A 19,058-nucleotide genomic window follows, 5' to 3' on the forward strand; every position below is an offset into this window, starting at 1 on the left:
ACCAGGCATCGTGGGACTTCAACGAGTGCTACATACGTGGCATGTACCAATAGTATAATTGTGTAAGGCCCTACATATGGTACTGTCCCGGCTGCAAATACTACAGCCTGTGAATGCACGCCTATCTCATTAGAGCCACTCTTACCTTCGAATCCGCGAAACGATGTTCCAGCACACGGAGAATAGGGCGCTCACAGCCAGTTTCAGTTTCACAATATGTAGTTTCCAAGTGACAGTTTGCCAGCCCGTTAAAAAAACGTTATAAAACGGACCACTACGGCCCCATACATTCCATGAACAATTCATGTAGGGTTTTGAAATGGTACAAATGAAATATTAAGTGATTTGTTCTAATTGTTATTTAATAACAAAAGCAAATACTCACATGGCCAGTAAAACTTTGCATCTTATGTAAAAATTTTGCATCTTGCATGTTGGTACATATTGTAAATTCTCACACTGCTCAGTACAAGCGTAGAAAACAGTAGTGACAAATGAGATATCAAATCAATTTGGGAAAAAAATAAAGAAACACTTGTTTGATATATTATGTAGTGTTTAACAAAAATATATACACACAAAACATATACACAATGTTACAGTCAGTACCATACAGAACAGGGACTGAGACACGGAAAAAAGAGGAATTACTAAATTGGTTGACAGAAAGCTCCCTGTAGCCCTTCCCCACGTCTCCAAACAGTATTTCCAGTCCCTGAGTGACTGAAAGGGAAATTTCTCAAATTCCTAATCATTGTATCAACAGTTGCATATGACACACGCTAAGGCACTTTGCACCTGAGGTTAATACTGACATCTGGACTAACTACCAACATTATCTTCAGTAGACCATCTAACTCAGGGGAATGTAGTACCTTCTGAGGATGCTGACTTGTGCTCTCCAGGTTTTCATGATAAAGCATATTGTGCCAGTGCACTCACCCACACCATTCATAACCCAAGTTATGACTCTGCATACTGAATCCATTTATTAACTTTATTTCTGTGAGTCAAAGCTGTCAAGTGAAAGGTGTCAACATATTATACTGGACCGTGGCTCATGTAGCCTGCCTTTTTACGTGAATGCCACCATGAAAATCTTGATAAGTGAACATTTGTCCTTCCCGACTGACATAACAAGGAACTGGAACTGGCTGAAGTGTCACAGGTTTCACAGAGCTGGACAACCTGTCGTATTGCGGCCCACCAGGACCGGGTCTGTGGAGCTTTGCAGTGAGTCATTCCAGCGGGGCAGCAGATATGCACAGGTTATTCAAGGCACACACCACCTGAACTATCTTATCGAAGGTGGTCATGTTAGCGGTGAGGTCCACGGCAGTGAAGGGACTCTCCACCGGGCCGGTCAATATGGCGTATCTCTGCTTCACTGTCGAAATCACTCGTTCCACGTGCCTACGCACCCACATCCTCTCCAAGCTGGCATCAGCTAGTGGGTCCTCTTCGGGCACCTCACGTTCACCCTCCCCGATGCCTGTGATTTTTAGGCAGGCCCCGCGCGCCACGACTGACTCGCTGACGTCAAATCTCCGGTCGGCCAGCACCACGTCGCCGACGAGCAGCTTGTTCAGGAAGCCGCAGCCCTCCGCCAGGTCCTTGTCGCTGACGTGTCCCGGCGACCCTTTGGAGACAAAAGTGACCACACCTTGCGGAGCGACCCCCACCAGGTATTTCAGCGTGTTGGTTCCGCAGTGATGGATGTTTGCATCGGACCAGTCCGTTTTTTCCAGGGCCACCCTGAAACAGTCCATTATCACCGCACAGTCCGGGTACGACGACCTGAAGGCCGAGGGGAGGTTCTTGCGAAGCTCCTCCCTTGAGGGCCAGAACACCGTGGTCGGTACCAGCGTAGTGGACATTATGTTGACCACACTGTGGACAGTCTTGGTCACCGTACTAACCTTGACCCCAAACCTGTAGGCCAGGTCCTGGTTCTTTAAGTCCAGCCTGAGCCTCATTAGGGTCAAGAGGAGCTGCTGGAACTTAGAGAGCTTCACGCTCTTTTCTCCTTTCATATGTGGTGAAAGTAACCACATAACTGTCTCGAACACAAAGTAGTTAGGCAAGCCGGTGTAAAACCTCACTTTTGCGGGGTCATTTCTCAGGGAGACCTCCGTGAGAGACATTTTCTCCATGGACTCTCTGAGGGCCTGGTTCTCCTTCTTCAGGGCCCTGAGCTCCTCTTCGTAGTTTACAGCATCGGACGCATCAACATCGCTGCTGGAGTGGGCCCTGCTGTCGCCGGGCTGTTCTGAGCTACTGCTGCTCAGTGATGACATGGTTTCTGCCTTATCCTGGTCCTGGTCCAGGTCCAGCTCTGGGTCAACAACCTGCCCCTGGAGGTACAACAAAGCAGTGGCTGCCTCCACTTGTGCTTGCTGTTTGTCAGGGCATTCAAAGGCACTCGTTTGCTTTGTCTCCTGAGACAGTGAAACCGCACTAAACACGGATGGGACGTAGTCCGGTGACCGAGGGTTCTTCACCTGTTTACCTGTGAAGGAAACGGGGAAAAATTAAAACTTGTGTCATTAGCTGTCTATTTAAAAAACAAGACCACCACTACAGTCTATGATTTTATTTCCAGCCCAATTTTTGCACTTTAAAACATAAAGGATAACCATGCACAATTAACAATACTGCACGACACTGCCTTTTGTGGTTACATACCTGGCTCATATTACAGGAACACACTGTGGAGAGGAACTAAATACATAGTATGATTATATGGCTATGCATAAAATGTCTGGCAAGTGATGACAGAATCAGATGTTTGTCTGCATCCGTTACATACGCATATGCGAATTAGAAGAATAGCCAGCTAACTACCTGAGATGAAGTGCGTGCTGCACAGCCGACTGCCATCGTTTGGCAACCACCCTTCTCGGTTTATAGCTGCAATCCACCGTTGTTTTCTTTCAGGGTCCCGTGGAAAACGGTAAAAAGACAGTGTGGTTCCTGGGGTTCTCCTGTTCCGACAGCCTACCACCACGCACGTGTGAACCATGTTGATAGTCACAAAGTCTGTGCACCCGTGGTTTCGGCTACGGTTCACAATTCATCGCCTGACTCCCAAAATGGCGGTACAAAAGCGAAGAGCGAGTTGCTCCTCTCGGCTTGTACTTCCAGTGTTCTGATTGGCTGTGTATAAGCCCACACATTTCTGTTACCCCCGCTGTTTGACCTGGAACCAGAAACAGGCATTTCCGACTGTTATCACAGATTTTGAACTTTTCCAGAAGTAATTCTCAATAAAATAAATGGCTGTTGAATCAAGAGTCACCCAAGAAGAAATTAAAAAAGAACCAGAAAATCCTATCGACAGAGAAAAGGTTGGAGAAATTACCAGTTTTACATTAGTGAAGCGGCCGCATGGTGAATTTACTGCATGTCCCTTGCTGGCATTAGCCTGCGAAAGTAGACCAGTTCATTAAAATTAATATAACTGTTATTGTTTGCTAGTTAGACATTTTGTATTATACATCCGAGATGCATGCACGTTACTCCAAACATGCTTGCATTTAACATTAATTGGTAGTAAACTTCGATCAGTCCAAGTTGGTCGCTTTAAACATATTTTTTTAATATCGGTTAGCCATCTCATTAAATATCTAGGAAGATAACAACACGTTGTATTTTGGTGTTTGTACAGACTTGTCCTCTGTTGTTGAGGGTGTTTACCACGAACAATGGTAGACATCACAGAATGGACGAGTTTGCCAGGGGGAACGTCCCGTCGAGCGAGCTCCAGATCTACACCTGGTAAGTCAAGCGTCCGAGCTGTAACTAGCTAGCAACATATGCCGGTCTTGACGATAGGCTTGTGTCCTGTCTTTAGACACAATGCTGTTTTTTGTGCTTTGGGACGATGGTGTATTGCTATTTTTATACGGTCTATGGTGTATTGCTTCACATTGGCTGAGTTACTAGCGACCTCAGGGCTACTTCTGCATCCACCATTACTCCATCCTGCTGTAAGCGAAACTAGCGTTTATCCCAGTTGAGCCTGAATGTAAACTCCGCGGGCTTGGACGTCCCATTTCACTCATTTTAATTACCATTTTGGAGCTGAATGCAACTCTAGTGTTAATGTAGTTACACTCTACGTGATGACACAGGATGGATGCTACCTTGAAGGAACTGACCAGCCTGGTGAAAGAGGTCTACCCAGATGCTCGAAAGAAGGGTACCCATTTTGGCTTTGCCATAGTCTACCCAGACCCAAAAAGACAAGGTTACAGGTAAGGCTTTTGCCTACATACAGGCAGGCTATGTTTATGTAGACACAAAAAGCAAAGCCACAAAGTCATCAATATACTAAAACCAAGTCCTTGCTTATCATAAATTGCATGTGCAATGTAGTTTTCTGTTCAATTTATGAGGGGAAAGTACGTTATTTATTTCAGATGAACATGGTTAAGCACATAAAAAGTGGGCCCTTCAATTATTATTTTTTTAACCAACAAACGAGTCAACATCTCACTTCTGCTTCAGGGTGAAAGAAATCGGCAACACGGTGTCAGGCCGGAAGGGTACAGAAGACTCCATGACGCTGCAGTCCCAGCGGTTTCAGATTGGAGATTACCTGGACATTGCCATAACACCGCCCAACAGAGCCCCGCCCTTCCCTGGCCGTATGAGGCCCTTCTGACAGCCTTCCCCTCCCCTCCCCTCCAAATACACACACAGGAGAAGATGCGCTTAGATATTGTACTTCTTTTATACATTTGTGCCAGAACTCATTTTTGCCAACTCAGAACTACTTTGCATTAAAGTTTTTTTAAACGTATGAGTGATTTGTTTACCTTGCCTATCCTCTATGAACCTCAAAGTCTGTTGTGCACTTTATTATTCTCATCTGACCTCTCATTTAATTCCTCCTCTGGCTTGTGACATTGCAGTCATGCAGTTTTTTAGTGCAGTTGCTGTACACGCCCAACTGACTAATTGCTTGACTCATTCATTTGGCCGTTGATGGCTTTAACTCAATGGCACAGCTGGGGATCACAACTGTGCAGTCTGTAAATGTTCCAGGAAGATTTCTCTACATGGGGTTCAGAACAATCCATTGAACTGGCTGAATGTTGTTCCACCATTATGTCAGGCTTACCTCAAGCACAATTCAGTTCTCACTGAAATAAGCATTTGAAGCAGTGGATCAATAACTGATCATGCATGCAAAGTCATTAATCAAGGTGATTTTATTTAATTTACAACATAAGACCTCTACATAGGCCAGTGCTACTGAACTGCAGGTCCTGCGAGCCTGGGTGAATGCAGGCATTTGCTCCAACCATGCGCTACCCCACCTAATGGCACCAATTACTTACTTGGTTCCTGAAATGAGCTCATTACTGAAATCAAATTGGGTAGTGCACGGTTGGAGCAAATACCTGCAGACACTGCGGCCCACGTGACCTGGAATTGAGCAGCCCCGACATAGACCATCGAGTAGAGCAGGGGTCTCTAACCCTGGCCCTGGAGAGCCACAGGCTCTGCTGGTTTTCAGTGTTTTCCTGCATTTGATTATACAATTAGAGCAGTTGATCACACAGTTAACCAACTACATCTGGATACTTGGGGTATGAACAGTGTGCTGATTTTTAGGTGAAAGCAAAACCAGCAGAGATAGAGACCTTCCAGGACTGGTCTTTGAGACCCCGGGAGTAGAAATTGGTGTCACTGGTTCCAGACCATTCCAGGTTTCACTGGTTTTGTTTACTGGGCATATGCTTGAAGGGGTCTGAAGTTTACATGAAAACAAAACTCTTCAGTTTGATGTGAGGACTCTGTACACAGCAGTGTGGCCCTCTCCCTGCACATGCTCCAATCTCTTAAGCCCTGTGAGACACAGGAAGTACACAGGTGTCTTAGCTCCCACTCCTGTGATCCACTTCAGGTCTTCCACTAGGAACCCAGGCGAGTCGGTATTGTCCCCTGCAGCCAGGTTAGAGACAGGAGGGCCTTCCAAATTAATAGAGAATATACCAAACTGACCCAGGTGGGAATTCCTTGCATACAAAAATCTGGGCTTTTGTAAGTTTCTAATGCAACGGGTGTCACCTCCCCCCATGTTGACAATTATGTGATTACAATGTTCTTAACTGAACGTTCTAATGCTGATGCAACAATCAACTGGTAACTGAAAGCAATGAAGTCCTAGAACACTGGCTTAGAATTTTCCCATCTGAGAGTTGAGTATGTACATTATCCACCTAGTGCTAAAATGGTCAAGTGAAGTTTAACACGGGGTAGAAGCACTGCATGCATTTAGCATTCCTTGTTATTATCATATTCAGCAACAGGATTAACATCGTTACAACGCATTTATCATGAATGAAATGCTTTGACTGATTCTCCAGGCATCATTGCATTGCACTTAAACCTTGGTGAAGAAAGAATCGAAGCAGCATGGTGGCATGGACAAAGTCATGTGACACTTACGGCTGTGGCCGTCCTCCAGGGATCCATTGATTTTCTGAATGGCCTGGTTGAGGCTGGCCAGGGACATCTGCCTTAGGTATCCGGGTAAGCTCAGGAACTCGCTCTCTGAGACAAGGGCAAGGAGTTGAGGTCTGCAGGGGAGGAGGCCGTCACCAAACAAACACAAAGATGAGCACATGCTTTTCAGAGCCACTTAATGTCCCTAATTAGCAACGGAAGACTGGTCCATTTCTGGAATCAACTAAATCCAAAGGCTGGTTTTCTAATACCTAAAAAAAAAACAAAAAAAAACAAAAACATATATATTAAAAAAAAAAACATATTTCATGGTCATCATCATGAAAACAATGGGAGACACTTTCCGACATTTTTTTAGCATCACTCTTTCACAGAGCAGTCTGAAACACTGAACCAGTATTTACATTTTGAAGTAACATATCCTTAGACCTACATTTCAATCACTCCTTTAAATTTAATGGTCAAAAATATGACAACACCAAATAGAAATCGCATTGCTTGTCCTTGCATTGAGTGTTCAAATTGATTCCGGGATAAAAGGACACTTCAATCTAATGTGTCTGTGCTGCAGGAATCTATACCACCTCCCTGATAGCATAAGCTAAAACTCTGAATGCAACACGTGGGAGGTGTCACCAGCGATATTATCCACCAATCAAAAGTGGTATCTAGTCTGAGCCACACTTATCTGCAGTAAACTACTTCAACCTACCGGTTCTCCTTTCCTGCAGGGCTTGCCATTGCAGCAGTTGCTATGGGGCCGGGCCGGGCTGCAGGTTTCGGGCTCGAACAAATGGCGGTGACGGGTTTCGCATTACGCTGAGACAGGAGCTGCAAAACCACCACAGACACGCAAAATGAGAATCATCAGTAGCAAGGGGAAATGGCACCAGGGCCCAGGTAAAGCCACCAGATCCCAGGCATATGTTGAAGAACAACACAGTCACAGTCCAGGGAAGCAAAGTTAACACTTTAAACGTACAGGATCACAAATATGGGATTAGAACTGAACAACACACAAGGCAATCAATCAAAAGAGCCCTGGACATATAATCAACGGTCCTCTTGAGGCACGTTGAGTAAAACCGATCAGCACAGATGAGCACCTACTTTGCAGAGGTTCTGAGTTTCAGAGCTGATGTCCGGCATCTCCGGTGTGCTGAAGTCTGTGAAGTAGTCTTTTCTGGAGGGGGGTGTGGTTAGTTTGAAATCCTGTGTGTAGAGGTTGTGAGTCTCCAGGACAGGCAGACAGTAATCCTGCAGACTCGACTGCCCTCCAGTTTCCTTCTCAGGTTCCCCATGAGCCCCTGCGGCCCTCTAGTTTTATTACAGAGATCAAAGACACAGTTACAAATAAAAATACTTTTTCCCCCTCTTTTTATCATTAATAATTAATACTTTTTATCTTCAACATTAGTTAGGCCTATATACAATTGAATCTCTTCATGTCAGTTGGGCTAAATACAGTGTCATGATCCCAGACAGAGCCTAAATTTTTTTTTTAAAAGCAAAAAGGAAATTCACCTTTTCAACATTACAAATAAAGCAAAGTCATTGTATTGCATGCACATTTTCTTCATAACTGAACATACACAGAATCAGGCCAAATAAACATTTATATATTCACAGATGAAATAAGAGAGGTAATTAAGAAAATGCACAAAGCACTTATTCACGGTTAAGGAGAACTTGGCTTATTTCTGTCGAGGTGTTGCCAATACAGACTGAAAATAACTGTGGCAGCTACGTGCTTACAGCAGAACTGCTGATTTGCTTGTTCCCGTCAGCTGGTGTGTCTGGCGCACTGAAAGCATTATCAGCATCCATGACCATTCGTACACATCACCTCCAGTGAACTGAATCACTCATAACTGTGTTACTACACATATAATTAGCCAATCAACTTACAAATGGGAACTTGTTTCCCAAGAAAGACTCAAGAGTGGGCATCTCTGGTGTGTGCTCATCTATCTGAGTGGGTCCAGCTGGCATGCTGGGCACATCAAACTTCAAGCTTCCACCGATGACCAGGTCCCTATTGGACGATGAGTGTTCTGGAGGGCGGGGCTTCTGTTCTGGGGCAGCAGAAGCAGCACTGCAGTCCCCTGGGTTTGGCTTTACCGTCTATAGCAAAGAAGCAGAGCCTACATTTCATTCTACAGGCAACTATTCAGAAGTGAAGACTCCAAATATGTTAGTCAAACTTGAGGTTATCGGCAAAGAATAAGCAAACACATAAACTAGGGGCCAGGCACGCACGCACGCAGACTTTTCACAGTGACCAAGCGGCCTGTTCACACTAGCACTGGATTGGATGCATTGGGCTCACAGATAAGAGTTTTCGTAAGTATGCGCTCTCAAACACAGGAAACTCCATGGAAGAGGGGCTATCCGTAGGACGGAGTGGGGGCTGAGTGTCTGCGCCTTTGTTCAGGGGGGTTGTTAGGGGCCCTGGTGCCTTCAGTTTGAACCCTGGAGTCAAAAAAACAGGAGGCTCTGGAGGGTCCAGGTTCTCTACAGAGAAAGACAGCAAAAGCAAAATGAACATTTTTGTAAACTTCAGTAAATGAATGAATGCAACACAGTGAGTAGGCCCAAACATGTTAGTGTGCTGAAAGAGTTTTCGGAAGGTGAAGAGGTCACTGCAATGGATCGTTGTGGCCACAGATGTTGATGCACTATTGGAATGCGTGTGTCAGCAATGGGAATTTCTTACAAAAGCAGTGAGTGTGGCATGAATGGGAGCATGCAAATTGAGAAACGAGTGGCAGTGTTTATAAAGCCAGCGTGTCACAGTGATGGTGTTACAGTGGATAAAGTGTCACTATTGAAAAGTAGTGTTATAGTGCATCTGAGATTGGGGGTGTTACACAGCCAAGTGTGTAATTAGCAGGTGGGGGTGTTACAGAGATGAGCATGTCATTAGAAAGCCGAGGTGTTGATCAGTGTGTTGGTCACCGTCAGTATCCAGGCTGTTGGACACAGAAGCTAGTGCTGGAGTGAGCTTGCTGAAGTCTTCTCTCGGACAGGTCCCCAGATTGGCAACACCATCTGCAGTCCTGTTAAAACAGTTTCTCGTTGCATTTCATGCATCACTTCCTTGCTCAGACTGTTCGGGATTGAGGCTAAATTCTTTGGTTGTGTACCACCATGGCCTTCTGTTATCACAGGGGCATCTTCTGTGTTATGCTGATTTAACACAAACAACAATTGTGATTGGATAATATTAACATGCGACATTGCTACCAAAAATACAACAAAACGAGCTGAGCCCTAGGAGCCCAGTGAACCGTGTTCTCTGCTGCAAAGCCAGTATTGTGGCGATGTAAGCACAGCTTCTGGAACAGCTCAGTATTGGACAGGAACGGGACATTCCGGTCCTCCAGGATGTCCCTATGCCTGGTGAAGAGGCAGCTGTGTACAGAGCCCATCTTCAGGGCTCAGGGTGTGAAGGTCCTGCACTCCTGCCTGGCAGACTGATCCAGGACAGGGCAGAGAGCAGCTTACCCGCAGGACTTGGTGGGCTTCTTCCGAAGCAAGTCCATGGTGAAGTCGTTGTTGAGACACATGGTGTGCTCCGTGATTCCAAAGTCCTCCAGGCGCGGGGTGAGGGCCTCCTCGTCCATCGGCAGGGTGCACTTGGGCGTTTTGGGCAGGACCGGCTCTGAAGCCGCGGTGGGGTAGGGGCGCTCGAGCCGGGGCACGTCAGGGACATCGCCGAGGTGCTTCTGCAGGTCGCTCAGGGCCTTCTGAATGCTGATCTTCGACAGGCCGAAATCAGAGAGGCGTGGGGTGCGCATGGGGTCACTGCTGTCAGGGGGACAGGTCCTGGGAGGGGTATCACAAGGGGGGTGTTCTTCTGCTTCATCACATTTCCCTTGTTTCTCCTCATCCTCCTCTTCATCGACCCCAGTAGCAACCGCCTCCAGTTCATGGCCTCTCAGTTCTAAATAAAATGACACATCTCAAAATTTCTCATCCAGCTCTCTACTGTAAATGTATTGCAAAAATTACATTTTTTTGGAGCCAAGTTTTTTGCAAAACACCAAATATATGTTCAGGGGCATCCCACCATTTGGTATACGTGTCTGAGAGACACACCCACCTGAGTGTTTCTGAGTGGACCCGGGCCCTTTGTATCCGTATTTCTCATAGTGCTTCTTCAACCTCTGGATATCCTCTGTGGTCCTCTGCTTGAGCACCAGAAGCATCTGCATACATTTCCCCATCTCCCTTCCCTCCACTTCAAACTGTGCCAGCTGATCCTTGACCTGCGTCTGGAGAAGGTAACAAGCACGGAAGCCGGGTTAAAGCAGACTGCAAAACCTTTTGGAGAGCGCTACCTAATTTAGGGCAGATCACTAGCTGAACGCATCACGCTCAGACCACGTACGAGTGAACTGAAACGCATCATCACCAAATCAACACAAATCATGAACTTACCCGTAGGTCTCTGACCTCTTTGTGCAATTCATATAGAACTTTTACTCCCCCCTCAGTGCTGTCTGAAGAAAAAAAAAAGATGTAGCCTAAGTGATATTTAAAAAAAAGATCCAAGTAGTCAGACCAACAGCATACAAATATATAAACACGACAGCATATATGACCTACAGAAATACGAAAGTTTGAGGAAGCACACTGCAGATTTTACAATATAAAAGACAACCCTTCTACCCAAATAACTAGCTATGAAGAAGGTGAAAGCTACTGAAGTTAGTTTCATTACCATGGGCAGTATCCTGGTGCGCTTGTTTAAGTTTCTCCGTTTCCGTCTCCAGGAACACTGCTACATTTCGCAGCTTTCCAAAGAAACGTGCTGATGAAGAGCCCATTCTGTGCAACAACAACAAAAACAATTAACATACGCAAGCTATGTTGGGTCGCAGCTATCCAGGCAGATATGATAATGTTAAGCTTCAGAAGGATGTCCACACTAAATTTGAAATACATAACGACCAATTACTCTGTCACCGGGTAACGTTCCAAAACGGAGTGAAACCACCCCCCCCAGAGGTTGTGCTATATGCTGCTATTAATCCATATAAATCAGATTAAACCTGTATCCACATCGGCCCTTTTCAGGTAAGATTGTACACCCCTGGCTTATACATACGACTAACGTTATAAGTCGAAGTTAAACAAGGTTAGCTTCGATGATCATACACTGTCACTACGTTACTACGTTACGCTGGACCTGGAACGCTGGACTAGCTATTCGTAAAACGTCTTTACCATTCAAAATAGCAGCATGGTAAAGGCGCAGTAGTAGTATTAAATAAAACCGTTAATTTAGAAACAACACGTGTGACATTTTTCCAGGTAATTGCGAAGGCAGATAGATTGTCCCATACCTGTTTCCATTCGCGAAAAAAACCCCCAAACTGGTCGAGAACTTTCGAATTTGGCGCCACCATAGATAGCTCCGTGAAGCTGAAAACAATTTGAAACTTCCGGTTAGAGTATTTCAAAATAAAAGCTTGGTAAATTAAATTATTTCTTAAGTGTGGTTTTGTCGTTTTTCTTCTTGTAACTAATACAGCTGGACATAATTGCACATAATATACTCATATTTAGAAGATTATACAATCACTTCTGTGAAATCATGTTCCCAGCAATTGCTACCGGTGTTTTAGTGTAGCCCGGCCATGCATTGTCTGCTCACTACTGGTCTATTTGCATACCAAATTACTGCCAAAACTAAAAATTGTTACCAGATTAAAGGTGGTATACATTTACTCTACTGCAGAAAACGAAATTCCTATGGAAAAAAAAATGCATTGGAAATCTGACGAGGGAAACTATGGCTCAAAAATGAAAACTTACTTCCGGGTTTTAGGACTACAAACAGTAACACCGCTGTATACCTTTTCACTCAAGATTCCAGAGGAGCGCCCTCTTAAGGCTATAATAAATTAGCTGCCGTTCAGTTGTCAGTTTTACGTTCCCCCATCATCGCACCCACACCAGGTTCTAATCAGAGCTAATAATTAATTCTCATTGCCTGTCCGCTAATCCTGGTCAGAGAGAACATTCTGGTGAGGAGATGGTTGCGTTCTGTTTTCATGAACCTTTCTCAGTGAGAGTTCAAACGCAGCGAGTTGGCCTTTACATACCGACAATAGTTTAATTATGCATTTTTATCAAGGTTGCATAAATCTCTTGTTGATAATGCAGTGTTATTGTAAGAATTGTTTTGTGGTGATTGTAATTATATCTCTTATTTCTGTGTTATTATGGTACTTGTTTTCGTACACTACTGTCATTATTAATGCTGTAGATATTTCTATCCTATTTTTTTCTTTATTATTGAGATCATACACACGCATACATGCATTTACACCCAAGTGTGAACAGTCAACGGTCTTCAATAGTGGTATGATGTGTGTGGACATCAATAAATACTTTATTGTTGAACATATTCAACCATCTGCATCTAAGGATTCTTCAATAGAAGGACGGTTAGAAGTTTAAGTTTAAATGCCTCCGTTTCAATACCACAGACTGACCGTCTCAGAAAGTGGCTGAAATAGTTTTTCCGTTAAGTGCAAGGTAAATTTTATTTCCTAAATGTTGCCTCTTTGATACAATTCCATACAATACCACTAGAGGGTACGGACAGCCTTATTATCTCCATGCCTGCTCATTTCGGGACGCGACCACAGCCCTACTCCGTTACACAGGTAATATCTCGTCCAATATAAAATGAGTGGTTTGAGATTCGGGTTTTTATTTTGAGAGAGGATTCATAAAGATATTTAGAATTTCCTTTGCAATGAATTACCCCTGACTTATGAATATGAAATTTTCGCGTAAGGCACACAATCTGAATTGCTTTATCGGTAACGGTATTTATTTGAAGTGATGACCTTGGGGAATAAAAGTCGGCAGGGAGTGCAAGGGGGTGTAGCCAGTCTGGTGTAGGGGGAATTAAATATGGATGTAAAAAAAAAAAGAAAAGAAAAATGGACTGTGTCTTTTAAAATAAAGAACTATTGTAAAATTTAACGTTACATGTTTCATTTGCTTGGGAAATGTAGTGAAAATTTAATATTTCTTGAATTAAAGCCTTAAAACTTCAGGTCCCAGAATTCATAGTGTAATGTTACGCAAAGCACGTTCCTACGTCCTTGATAAGGTTATGTAAGGAAGGGCACATCAGAACAACCTGCTAACATAGGAACGGAGGTATGATTGTCATTAAGAATATTATTATGAGTATTTATGGTCTGCTGTGTTTTGTAGGCTCGTCTCAGACTTAATTATGTCTTTTTGTGCAGGAATTTATTTGCTGATCGGCTGATAGCTCAGTAAGAAGGAATTCAATTCAGCACGTGTAGGTTGCTTGCCAGCCGGCTAACGTATCCCGTTACCTATCGGATCCTGAAGAGAAAGCATGTTATTCTTGTTGCAATAAAAATAGCTACAATTGTAACAAACCTCATGTAAATGGACAATATTAGTCTGTAAACCTAGTCCTTTCCTAACACTTGATCTTTTCGAGGTAGCTACATTTCAAGTTTGCTACGTAGCTCTTCCTTTATTTATTTGCTCTGCCACTATCCAGCTAACCAGGAAGTTCCTGCCCTTGACAGCTTTCCCACGTTTATTTTTTTATATAGCTAACAAGCAGGACATGTTCTGCACGTAGGCAACGCAGAGTGTGTCGTATTTTGATTCGGCGATAAGCAGCTACCAGCCCTTACAAATAATGATTTCAGTTGTTCTGTTGTAGTCTATTCCGTTGTGGGTGTTTCAAAAAAATTGAAATAGTTGTTTTACGTTACAAGGTAGCCAAAGCCTGAAAATGTCCACGATGGCAGCCGCTAGTTGCGATGGCACCCCAGCCTTGGAAAGTACGGAGGAGAAGAAACCTCTCAAGCCGTGCTGTGCATGTCCTGAGACCAAGAAAGCCAGGGATGCTTGGTACGGAAAACCCGAATTTGGCTCGGAGTCCTCGTGGATTATCATAAAAATAAATGTGGAAATCTGTAACATTATAGGCCTATGTAGCTGGCTAAGTTCACTGTGTTCCATTTTCAGCATTATAGAGAAAGGCGAAGAAAGCTGCACCGACCTGATTGAGGCACACAAGGACTGCATGAGGGCACTTGGATTTAAGATCTAATTTAATCATGCGTGGTTTGTGAGAATGAAATGCGTGGTAAGTGTACCAGTGTAACTTGTGAATGCCCTTGCTCAGGGAGGTTCTGAAATGTCACCTCGGTATGAAGCGTAATGCTTTTTGGGAACGTGCTCTTACTGTAGCGTGGCTGAATTCACATTTAACTTCTGTATCCTCAAACGATTTCCCTGGAGATTTCAAAATACTGTTTAAGAATTTAATTTAAATACTTCATAAGATTACAAATGTCGAAATAGTCTGTTTGTGAATGTAGTCTGATTCCATGGCCGTTTGTTCTTTCAGCACTGTGCTTGGAGTAATTTACAAGTATAAGGCCCTGTTTCATGAAGTGGGGTATTTCACGAAACAGGATTACTGATTTAGCTGGATAAGTACACTGAGTAAAACCTGGAACCCTCCCAAATTTGCAATATGGACTGAAGTAAAAAGAGCCATTTCAGGTTTTACTCAGCACAGTTATCCAGCTGCCCCAGTAATCCTGCTTTGTGAAGTACCCCCACAGGATTACTGAGTTAGCTGGATAACTGCACTCAGTAAAATCTGGAACCCTCCAAAATCTGGAGCATGGGTGGACTGAAGAAAAAGGACCTATTCTGGATCTGAGTTTTGCTCAGTGCTGTTGATCAGTTATTTATATAATCCTGCTTTGTGAAACGGGGCCCTGCTTTGTGAAAAACAACCCCAGATATTTAAAATACCAAAACACTATTACTGACAGTAAACCGTACCAGGTATACCTTTACCACCAAAGATGATATAATTATACAGTTGTACACAACTTGTACCCTGACGTAGCCCAGTTTTGTACCACAGAATGGTGTTACGCACTGCTGAGCTTTGATCAACAACAAAGGGATGAGATACCATGGCTGCATAAACACAAAGGGCCTGATGTGTTTTTCTGTGCTGAATACACAAGCCTAAGCTCTTTTAAAAAAAAAAACATTTTTTATCCCCTAATTTTAAATCTTATCCAAGTTCGGAATGCTAAATCATTGTGGCCAGTTCTGTTCCACCCTTTGGCCCGGCCGAGTCAGTGTTTGACACTAGACTGAGGGGCATCACTGCACCCAGCAAGGTGCGCCAGCCAAAACCCCTGCATCAGGTGTCTTGTTGAACGGTACCTTCTAGAACTTTCCCAACCCTTGCAACAAGTATTGGATCTGGCTGCAGAAAGGCAGATCTGTCAAAATGACCATCTGATCCAAAGTGATCTTATCAATGGATGTGACATCCAGCCCTGACCTGTTTGTTGAATTTAACTTGGAGGACACTACATCCTTGAACAGGATCTCTTGGAATTAGCTGCTTTTTGGGCAGACCTTCTTCAGGTTTCTGCAACCCTCACCCCTCCCTCCTTTCTGATCCTCACATGCACTCTTTTTAATGAGTTCAATCTGTAAAAGTTAGGGTAATTCTGTTATCAAAACCTGCTTGTGCAGGGCTATATATTAACTATGTGTCTCCCGTCTCTTCTCTTGCAGTGTGCTGTGGGTGACTTGTCTTTAAGGAGTGTGGAACCCTAATCAGATACTTATTTATACCTGTGTTTGAAGGGAAGGCTGTGTGTCACTTGGTTTTTTTTTGTTTTGTTTGTTTTTTTTAATGGATTTTTTGTTTTTTCTTAATTATTGTGTTCTCACAATTCCTGGGAAATTTCTTTACAAAAATATAATGTTTCCTCTGATTGGAATGAATTAAAATCCTATGCAATGTGTTTCCTAGTCCTGTGAGTTCTTTTCAGGTTATCCAAAGGGAAATGAATGAACTCTCTGGTGAATCCACACACCATGTTCTCCAGGCCTTAATTGGCAGCTGATTGAAAGGAGATCACAACCTGCAGACACTGCATCCCCCTTGGGATTCTGTCTGACACCCATGCACTAAAGAAATGGTTGAGAAGCATTTTAAAGTTATGGTTATGGTAGTGATAATAATTTCACTCATTCCCGGTGTCTCCTGTCTGAAGATTTGTGCTAATTATCAAAAATTCCGGGGGGTGGGGGGGTGGGGGTTACTTTCTGAACCTGGATTTTCCACCTCTGATGCTGACCGACTCAACTACAGGTCCGGTGGGCTGCAGTGTCTGCTGCAGGAATTTGCTCCAATCATGCACTGCACCACCTGATTAGTAATTACTAATTATTATTTTACCCTCTTGGTTCAGGAAGTAAGTTCATTAGTGAAATGCGGTGGTATAGTACATGGCTGGAGCAAATACCTGCTGACACTACGGCCCGCGGGACCTGGAGTTGAGTAGCCCTGGACTAGAAGATGGATGCACACAATGCACTGCTTACACATAACGGTCTGAGCAGGGGTCCTTCCATGTCAAAGAATAAGGTCTTCCTCTTGGGTGTTTTCTTCCTGCTAGGATTTGGATGGGGGGGCAGCTGTGGCTTCAGCTGTGCATTGGAGCTTTTTATAGAGCTACAGGCAGCCCACATCAAACGCTCAGCTAGTCCAAGTTCTTCCCCACAACAAGGCACTACTGCACATTGTCTGCAACTGATCAGTTTAAGGGATTTTTCAGAGGAAAAATAATCGTTTCCTTATAGGGAGTTCATATTCATTCAGTATTAAGGGTGGTGATTAAAGTCCACACAAAACTTGAGGTAAAGTCAGTCATGTTTTTATGACAGACTGTAAAATAATCATATTGTTATTCATTCAGTTTGTGATTCATTTGGGGGGGGGGGGGGGGGGGGTTTCCGTTTTCCTTTAGTTGTGGGGTGGGGAAGTGTTCACCCATCATCCCCCTGGGATCTATATCAATGGCCAGAGGTAAGTGTGAGTAGGACGCTCTGAGCAGGTAACAGCTGGCTCTGTGCTGCTGTGCTCACACGATATCCATTCACCACCTTCTGTCCCTCCAAAATCTCCTCTGTGTAAATAATGTATCAAAGTATATTTAATCTATATAATATACAAGGTAATTGGAGGAGTCACTATATGCTTACAAGAATGATTTGCTTGTAGGACCAAAATTTGTAATAATTTCCTTACACTTCTGTTTGTGCACTGTGAATAGGAATTACAATACATGTAAATGGCTACCATGTTTTTGTCCCAATTGAATCACCAAGGTAACTTCACTGGGGCGTGGGCGACATAGCTCAGGAGGTAAGACCTATTGTCTGGCAGTCGGAGGGTTGCCGGTTCAAACCCCGCCCTGGGCGTGTCGAAGTGTCCTTGAGCAAGACACCTTACCCCTAACCCCTAACTGCTCTGGTGAATGAGAGGCATCAATTGTAAAGCGCTTTGGATAAAAGCGCTATATAAATGCAGTCCATTTACCATTTACCACTGTGCTTATTTATTTAGCATATGCGCTCTTCCAGGATGACTTCAGCTACATTTTATATACCATGCACATTTATTGATCTAGTTTTCCAGCCACTAGGCTAAGTTGTTCTATGGAAGTTGGCTGTATAGATAGGCTCAACTCAATGATTTGAGAACTGTAGAAATGAGACCAAGCCATGGCTGCAGATCTGTATATGTGTTGAGAAGTTAATACATTGCGGCTTCATTTGATTTAATTGATATGGATATCTCTGGCTTTGTCTGATTGTAATAATACTTGTCCATGATGGGTCTAGATTGTGTGCATCTGTCAACGAGGAGCACACTATTTTAATGGGCATGTCTGTGCAGTATGCACCATTGTCTAATGAAATCATCAGCATGTCCTAACTGCTAATGATTTGGAGTTGTTGACTTGATGACCTTTGTGACATCACGCATTCCGTGTGCACTGTGTTCTATGCAAGGGCTGGAACATGCTGTGCAGTCAGTACAGTACCTGTGGCGGGCCCTATATCACCGACGTGCCTGTGATCTCCTCCTGTCTGAGTGTGAAAGCTCTCGCTATCCTGACAGCGTGAGTGTGGCCATCAAAGCCACTCACTGTGCTCCTGTAATCTCCCTGCCGTTTGGAAGGGGCCCTTTAATTGCACATGACTGCTGGGGACTGGCATGTGGAACTGAGGGAGGGGGCGGGGGGGGAGAGGGAGGGGGGCTCATCTGTGACACCTGACCTGTTCTGTAATACTACCTATTTCAGTGTCTCTAAAAACACTCCCGGAATGCTCTGCTCTGCGCCCGGGCCTGGTCCAGCTCGGGGGCATGTCAGACAGCGTGGCAGGACCTGGAAAGCCATGCAGGGGAAAGGCTGTGATGCGGTTTGGCTGTACAAGTCCTGTGGTGTGTTCGGCGAAGCGTTCCTGGTGTTGTAGTGAAAGCAGGGCTTGTCGCTCGCTCCTTATCGACCCCCTCTTTTCAGGAGTGTTATGTTAAGTGGCTGGTCTGTTTTGTGTCCATGGTGCCCTCCTCCTTAGGTTTCAATTCCAAACATGGTTATCCTTCTAGGGCCCTCTCCCTCTTCCTCTCTCTCTCTCTCTCTCTCACACACACACCCTCCCTCTCTCTCTCTCTC

General features: G+C 44.2%; 4 protein-coding genes across 6 annotated transcripts; 2 read left to right on the top strand and 2 right to left on the bottom strand.

Annotated features, from left to right (window-relative positions):
• Positions 1–344: 344 nt before the first annotated feature.
• On the bottom strand, positions 345–3,110 carry LOC118214513. The gene is made up of 2 exons (XM_035394517.1): positions 2,845–3,110; positions 345–2,509 (listed from the first exon to the last, which is right to left on the bottom strand). Exons 1-2 carry the CDS (start codon positions 3,020–3,022, stop codon positions 1,239–1,241), a joined length of 1,449 nt encoding a protein of 482 aa, XP_035250408.1. The 5' UTR covers positions 3,023–3,110; the 3' UTR covers positions 345–1,238.
• Positions 3,111–3,184: 74 nt separating this feature from the next.
• sap18 (Sin3A-associated protein) lies at positions 3,185–4,804 on the top strand. Its single transcript, XM_035394518.1, has 4 exons — positions 3,185–3,347; positions 3,668–3,777; positions 4,134–4,256; positions 4,510–4,804. The coding sequence occupies exons 1-4, from the start codon at positions 3,276–3,278 to the stop codon at positions 4,664–4,666; spliced, it is 462 nt and encodes a 153-aa protein (XP_035250409.1). The 5' UTR covers positions 3,185–3,275; the 3' UTR covers positions 4,667–4,804.
• A 389-nt stretch (positions 4,805–5,193) lies between these two features.
• Positions 5,194–12,371, bottom strand: ska3 (spindle and kinetochore associated complex subunit 3). 3 transcript variants are annotated; one of them, XM_035394514.1, is made up of 13 exons: positions 12,301–12,371; positions 11,829–11,907; positions 11,204–11,310; positions 10,921–10,982; positions 10,583–10,754; positions 9,985–10,423; positions 9,436–9,536; positions 8,807–8,991; positions 8,386–8,601; positions 7,588–7,794; positions 7,190–7,308; positions 6,460–6,590; positions 5,194–5,952 (listed from the first exon to the last, which is right to left on the bottom strand). In XM_035394514.1, exons 3-13 carry the CDS (start codon positions 11,307–11,309, stop codon positions 5,786–5,788), a joined length of 1,905 nt encoding a protein of 634 aa, XP_035250405.1. In that variant the 5' UTR covers position 11,310; positions 11,829–11,907; positions 12,301–12,371; the 3' UTR covers positions 5,194–5,785. The 3 variants fall into 3 exon arrangements, with proteins under 3 accessions (XP_035250405.1, XP_035250407.1, XP_035250406.1); XM_035394516.1 differs by lacking the exons at positions 11,829–11,907; positions 12,301–12,371 and adding an exon at positions 11,710–11,774; XM_035394515.1 differs by lacking the exons at positions 11,829–11,907; positions 12,301–12,371 and adding an exon at positions 11,545–11,693.
• Positions 12,372–13,550: 1,179 nt separating this feature from the next.
• Positions 13,551–16,337, top strand: LOC118213724 (cytochrome c oxidase copper chaperone). Its single transcript, XM_035392794.1, has 4 exons — positions 13,551–13,662; positions 14,265–14,400; positions 14,518–14,638; positions 16,105–16,337. The coding sequence occupies exons 2-3, from the start codon at positions 14,282–14,284 to the stop codon at positions 14,600–14,602; spliced, it is 204 nt and encodes a 67-aa protein (XP_035248685.1). The 5' UTR covers positions 13,551–13,662; positions 14,265–14,281; the 3' UTR covers positions 14,603–14,638; positions 16,105–16,337.
• Positions 16,338–19,058: the final 2,721 nt, after the last annotated feature.

The sequence above is a fragment of the Anguilla anguilla genome, chromosome 15 (genome assembly GCF_013347855.1).
Source record: "Anguilla anguilla isolate fAngAng1 chromosome 15, fAngAng1.pri, whole genome shotgun sequence".
In the NCBI taxonomy this organism is placed as follows: domain Eukaryota; kingdom Metazoa; phylum Chordata; class Actinopteri; order Anguilliformes; family Anguillidae; genus Anguilla; species Anguilla anguilla.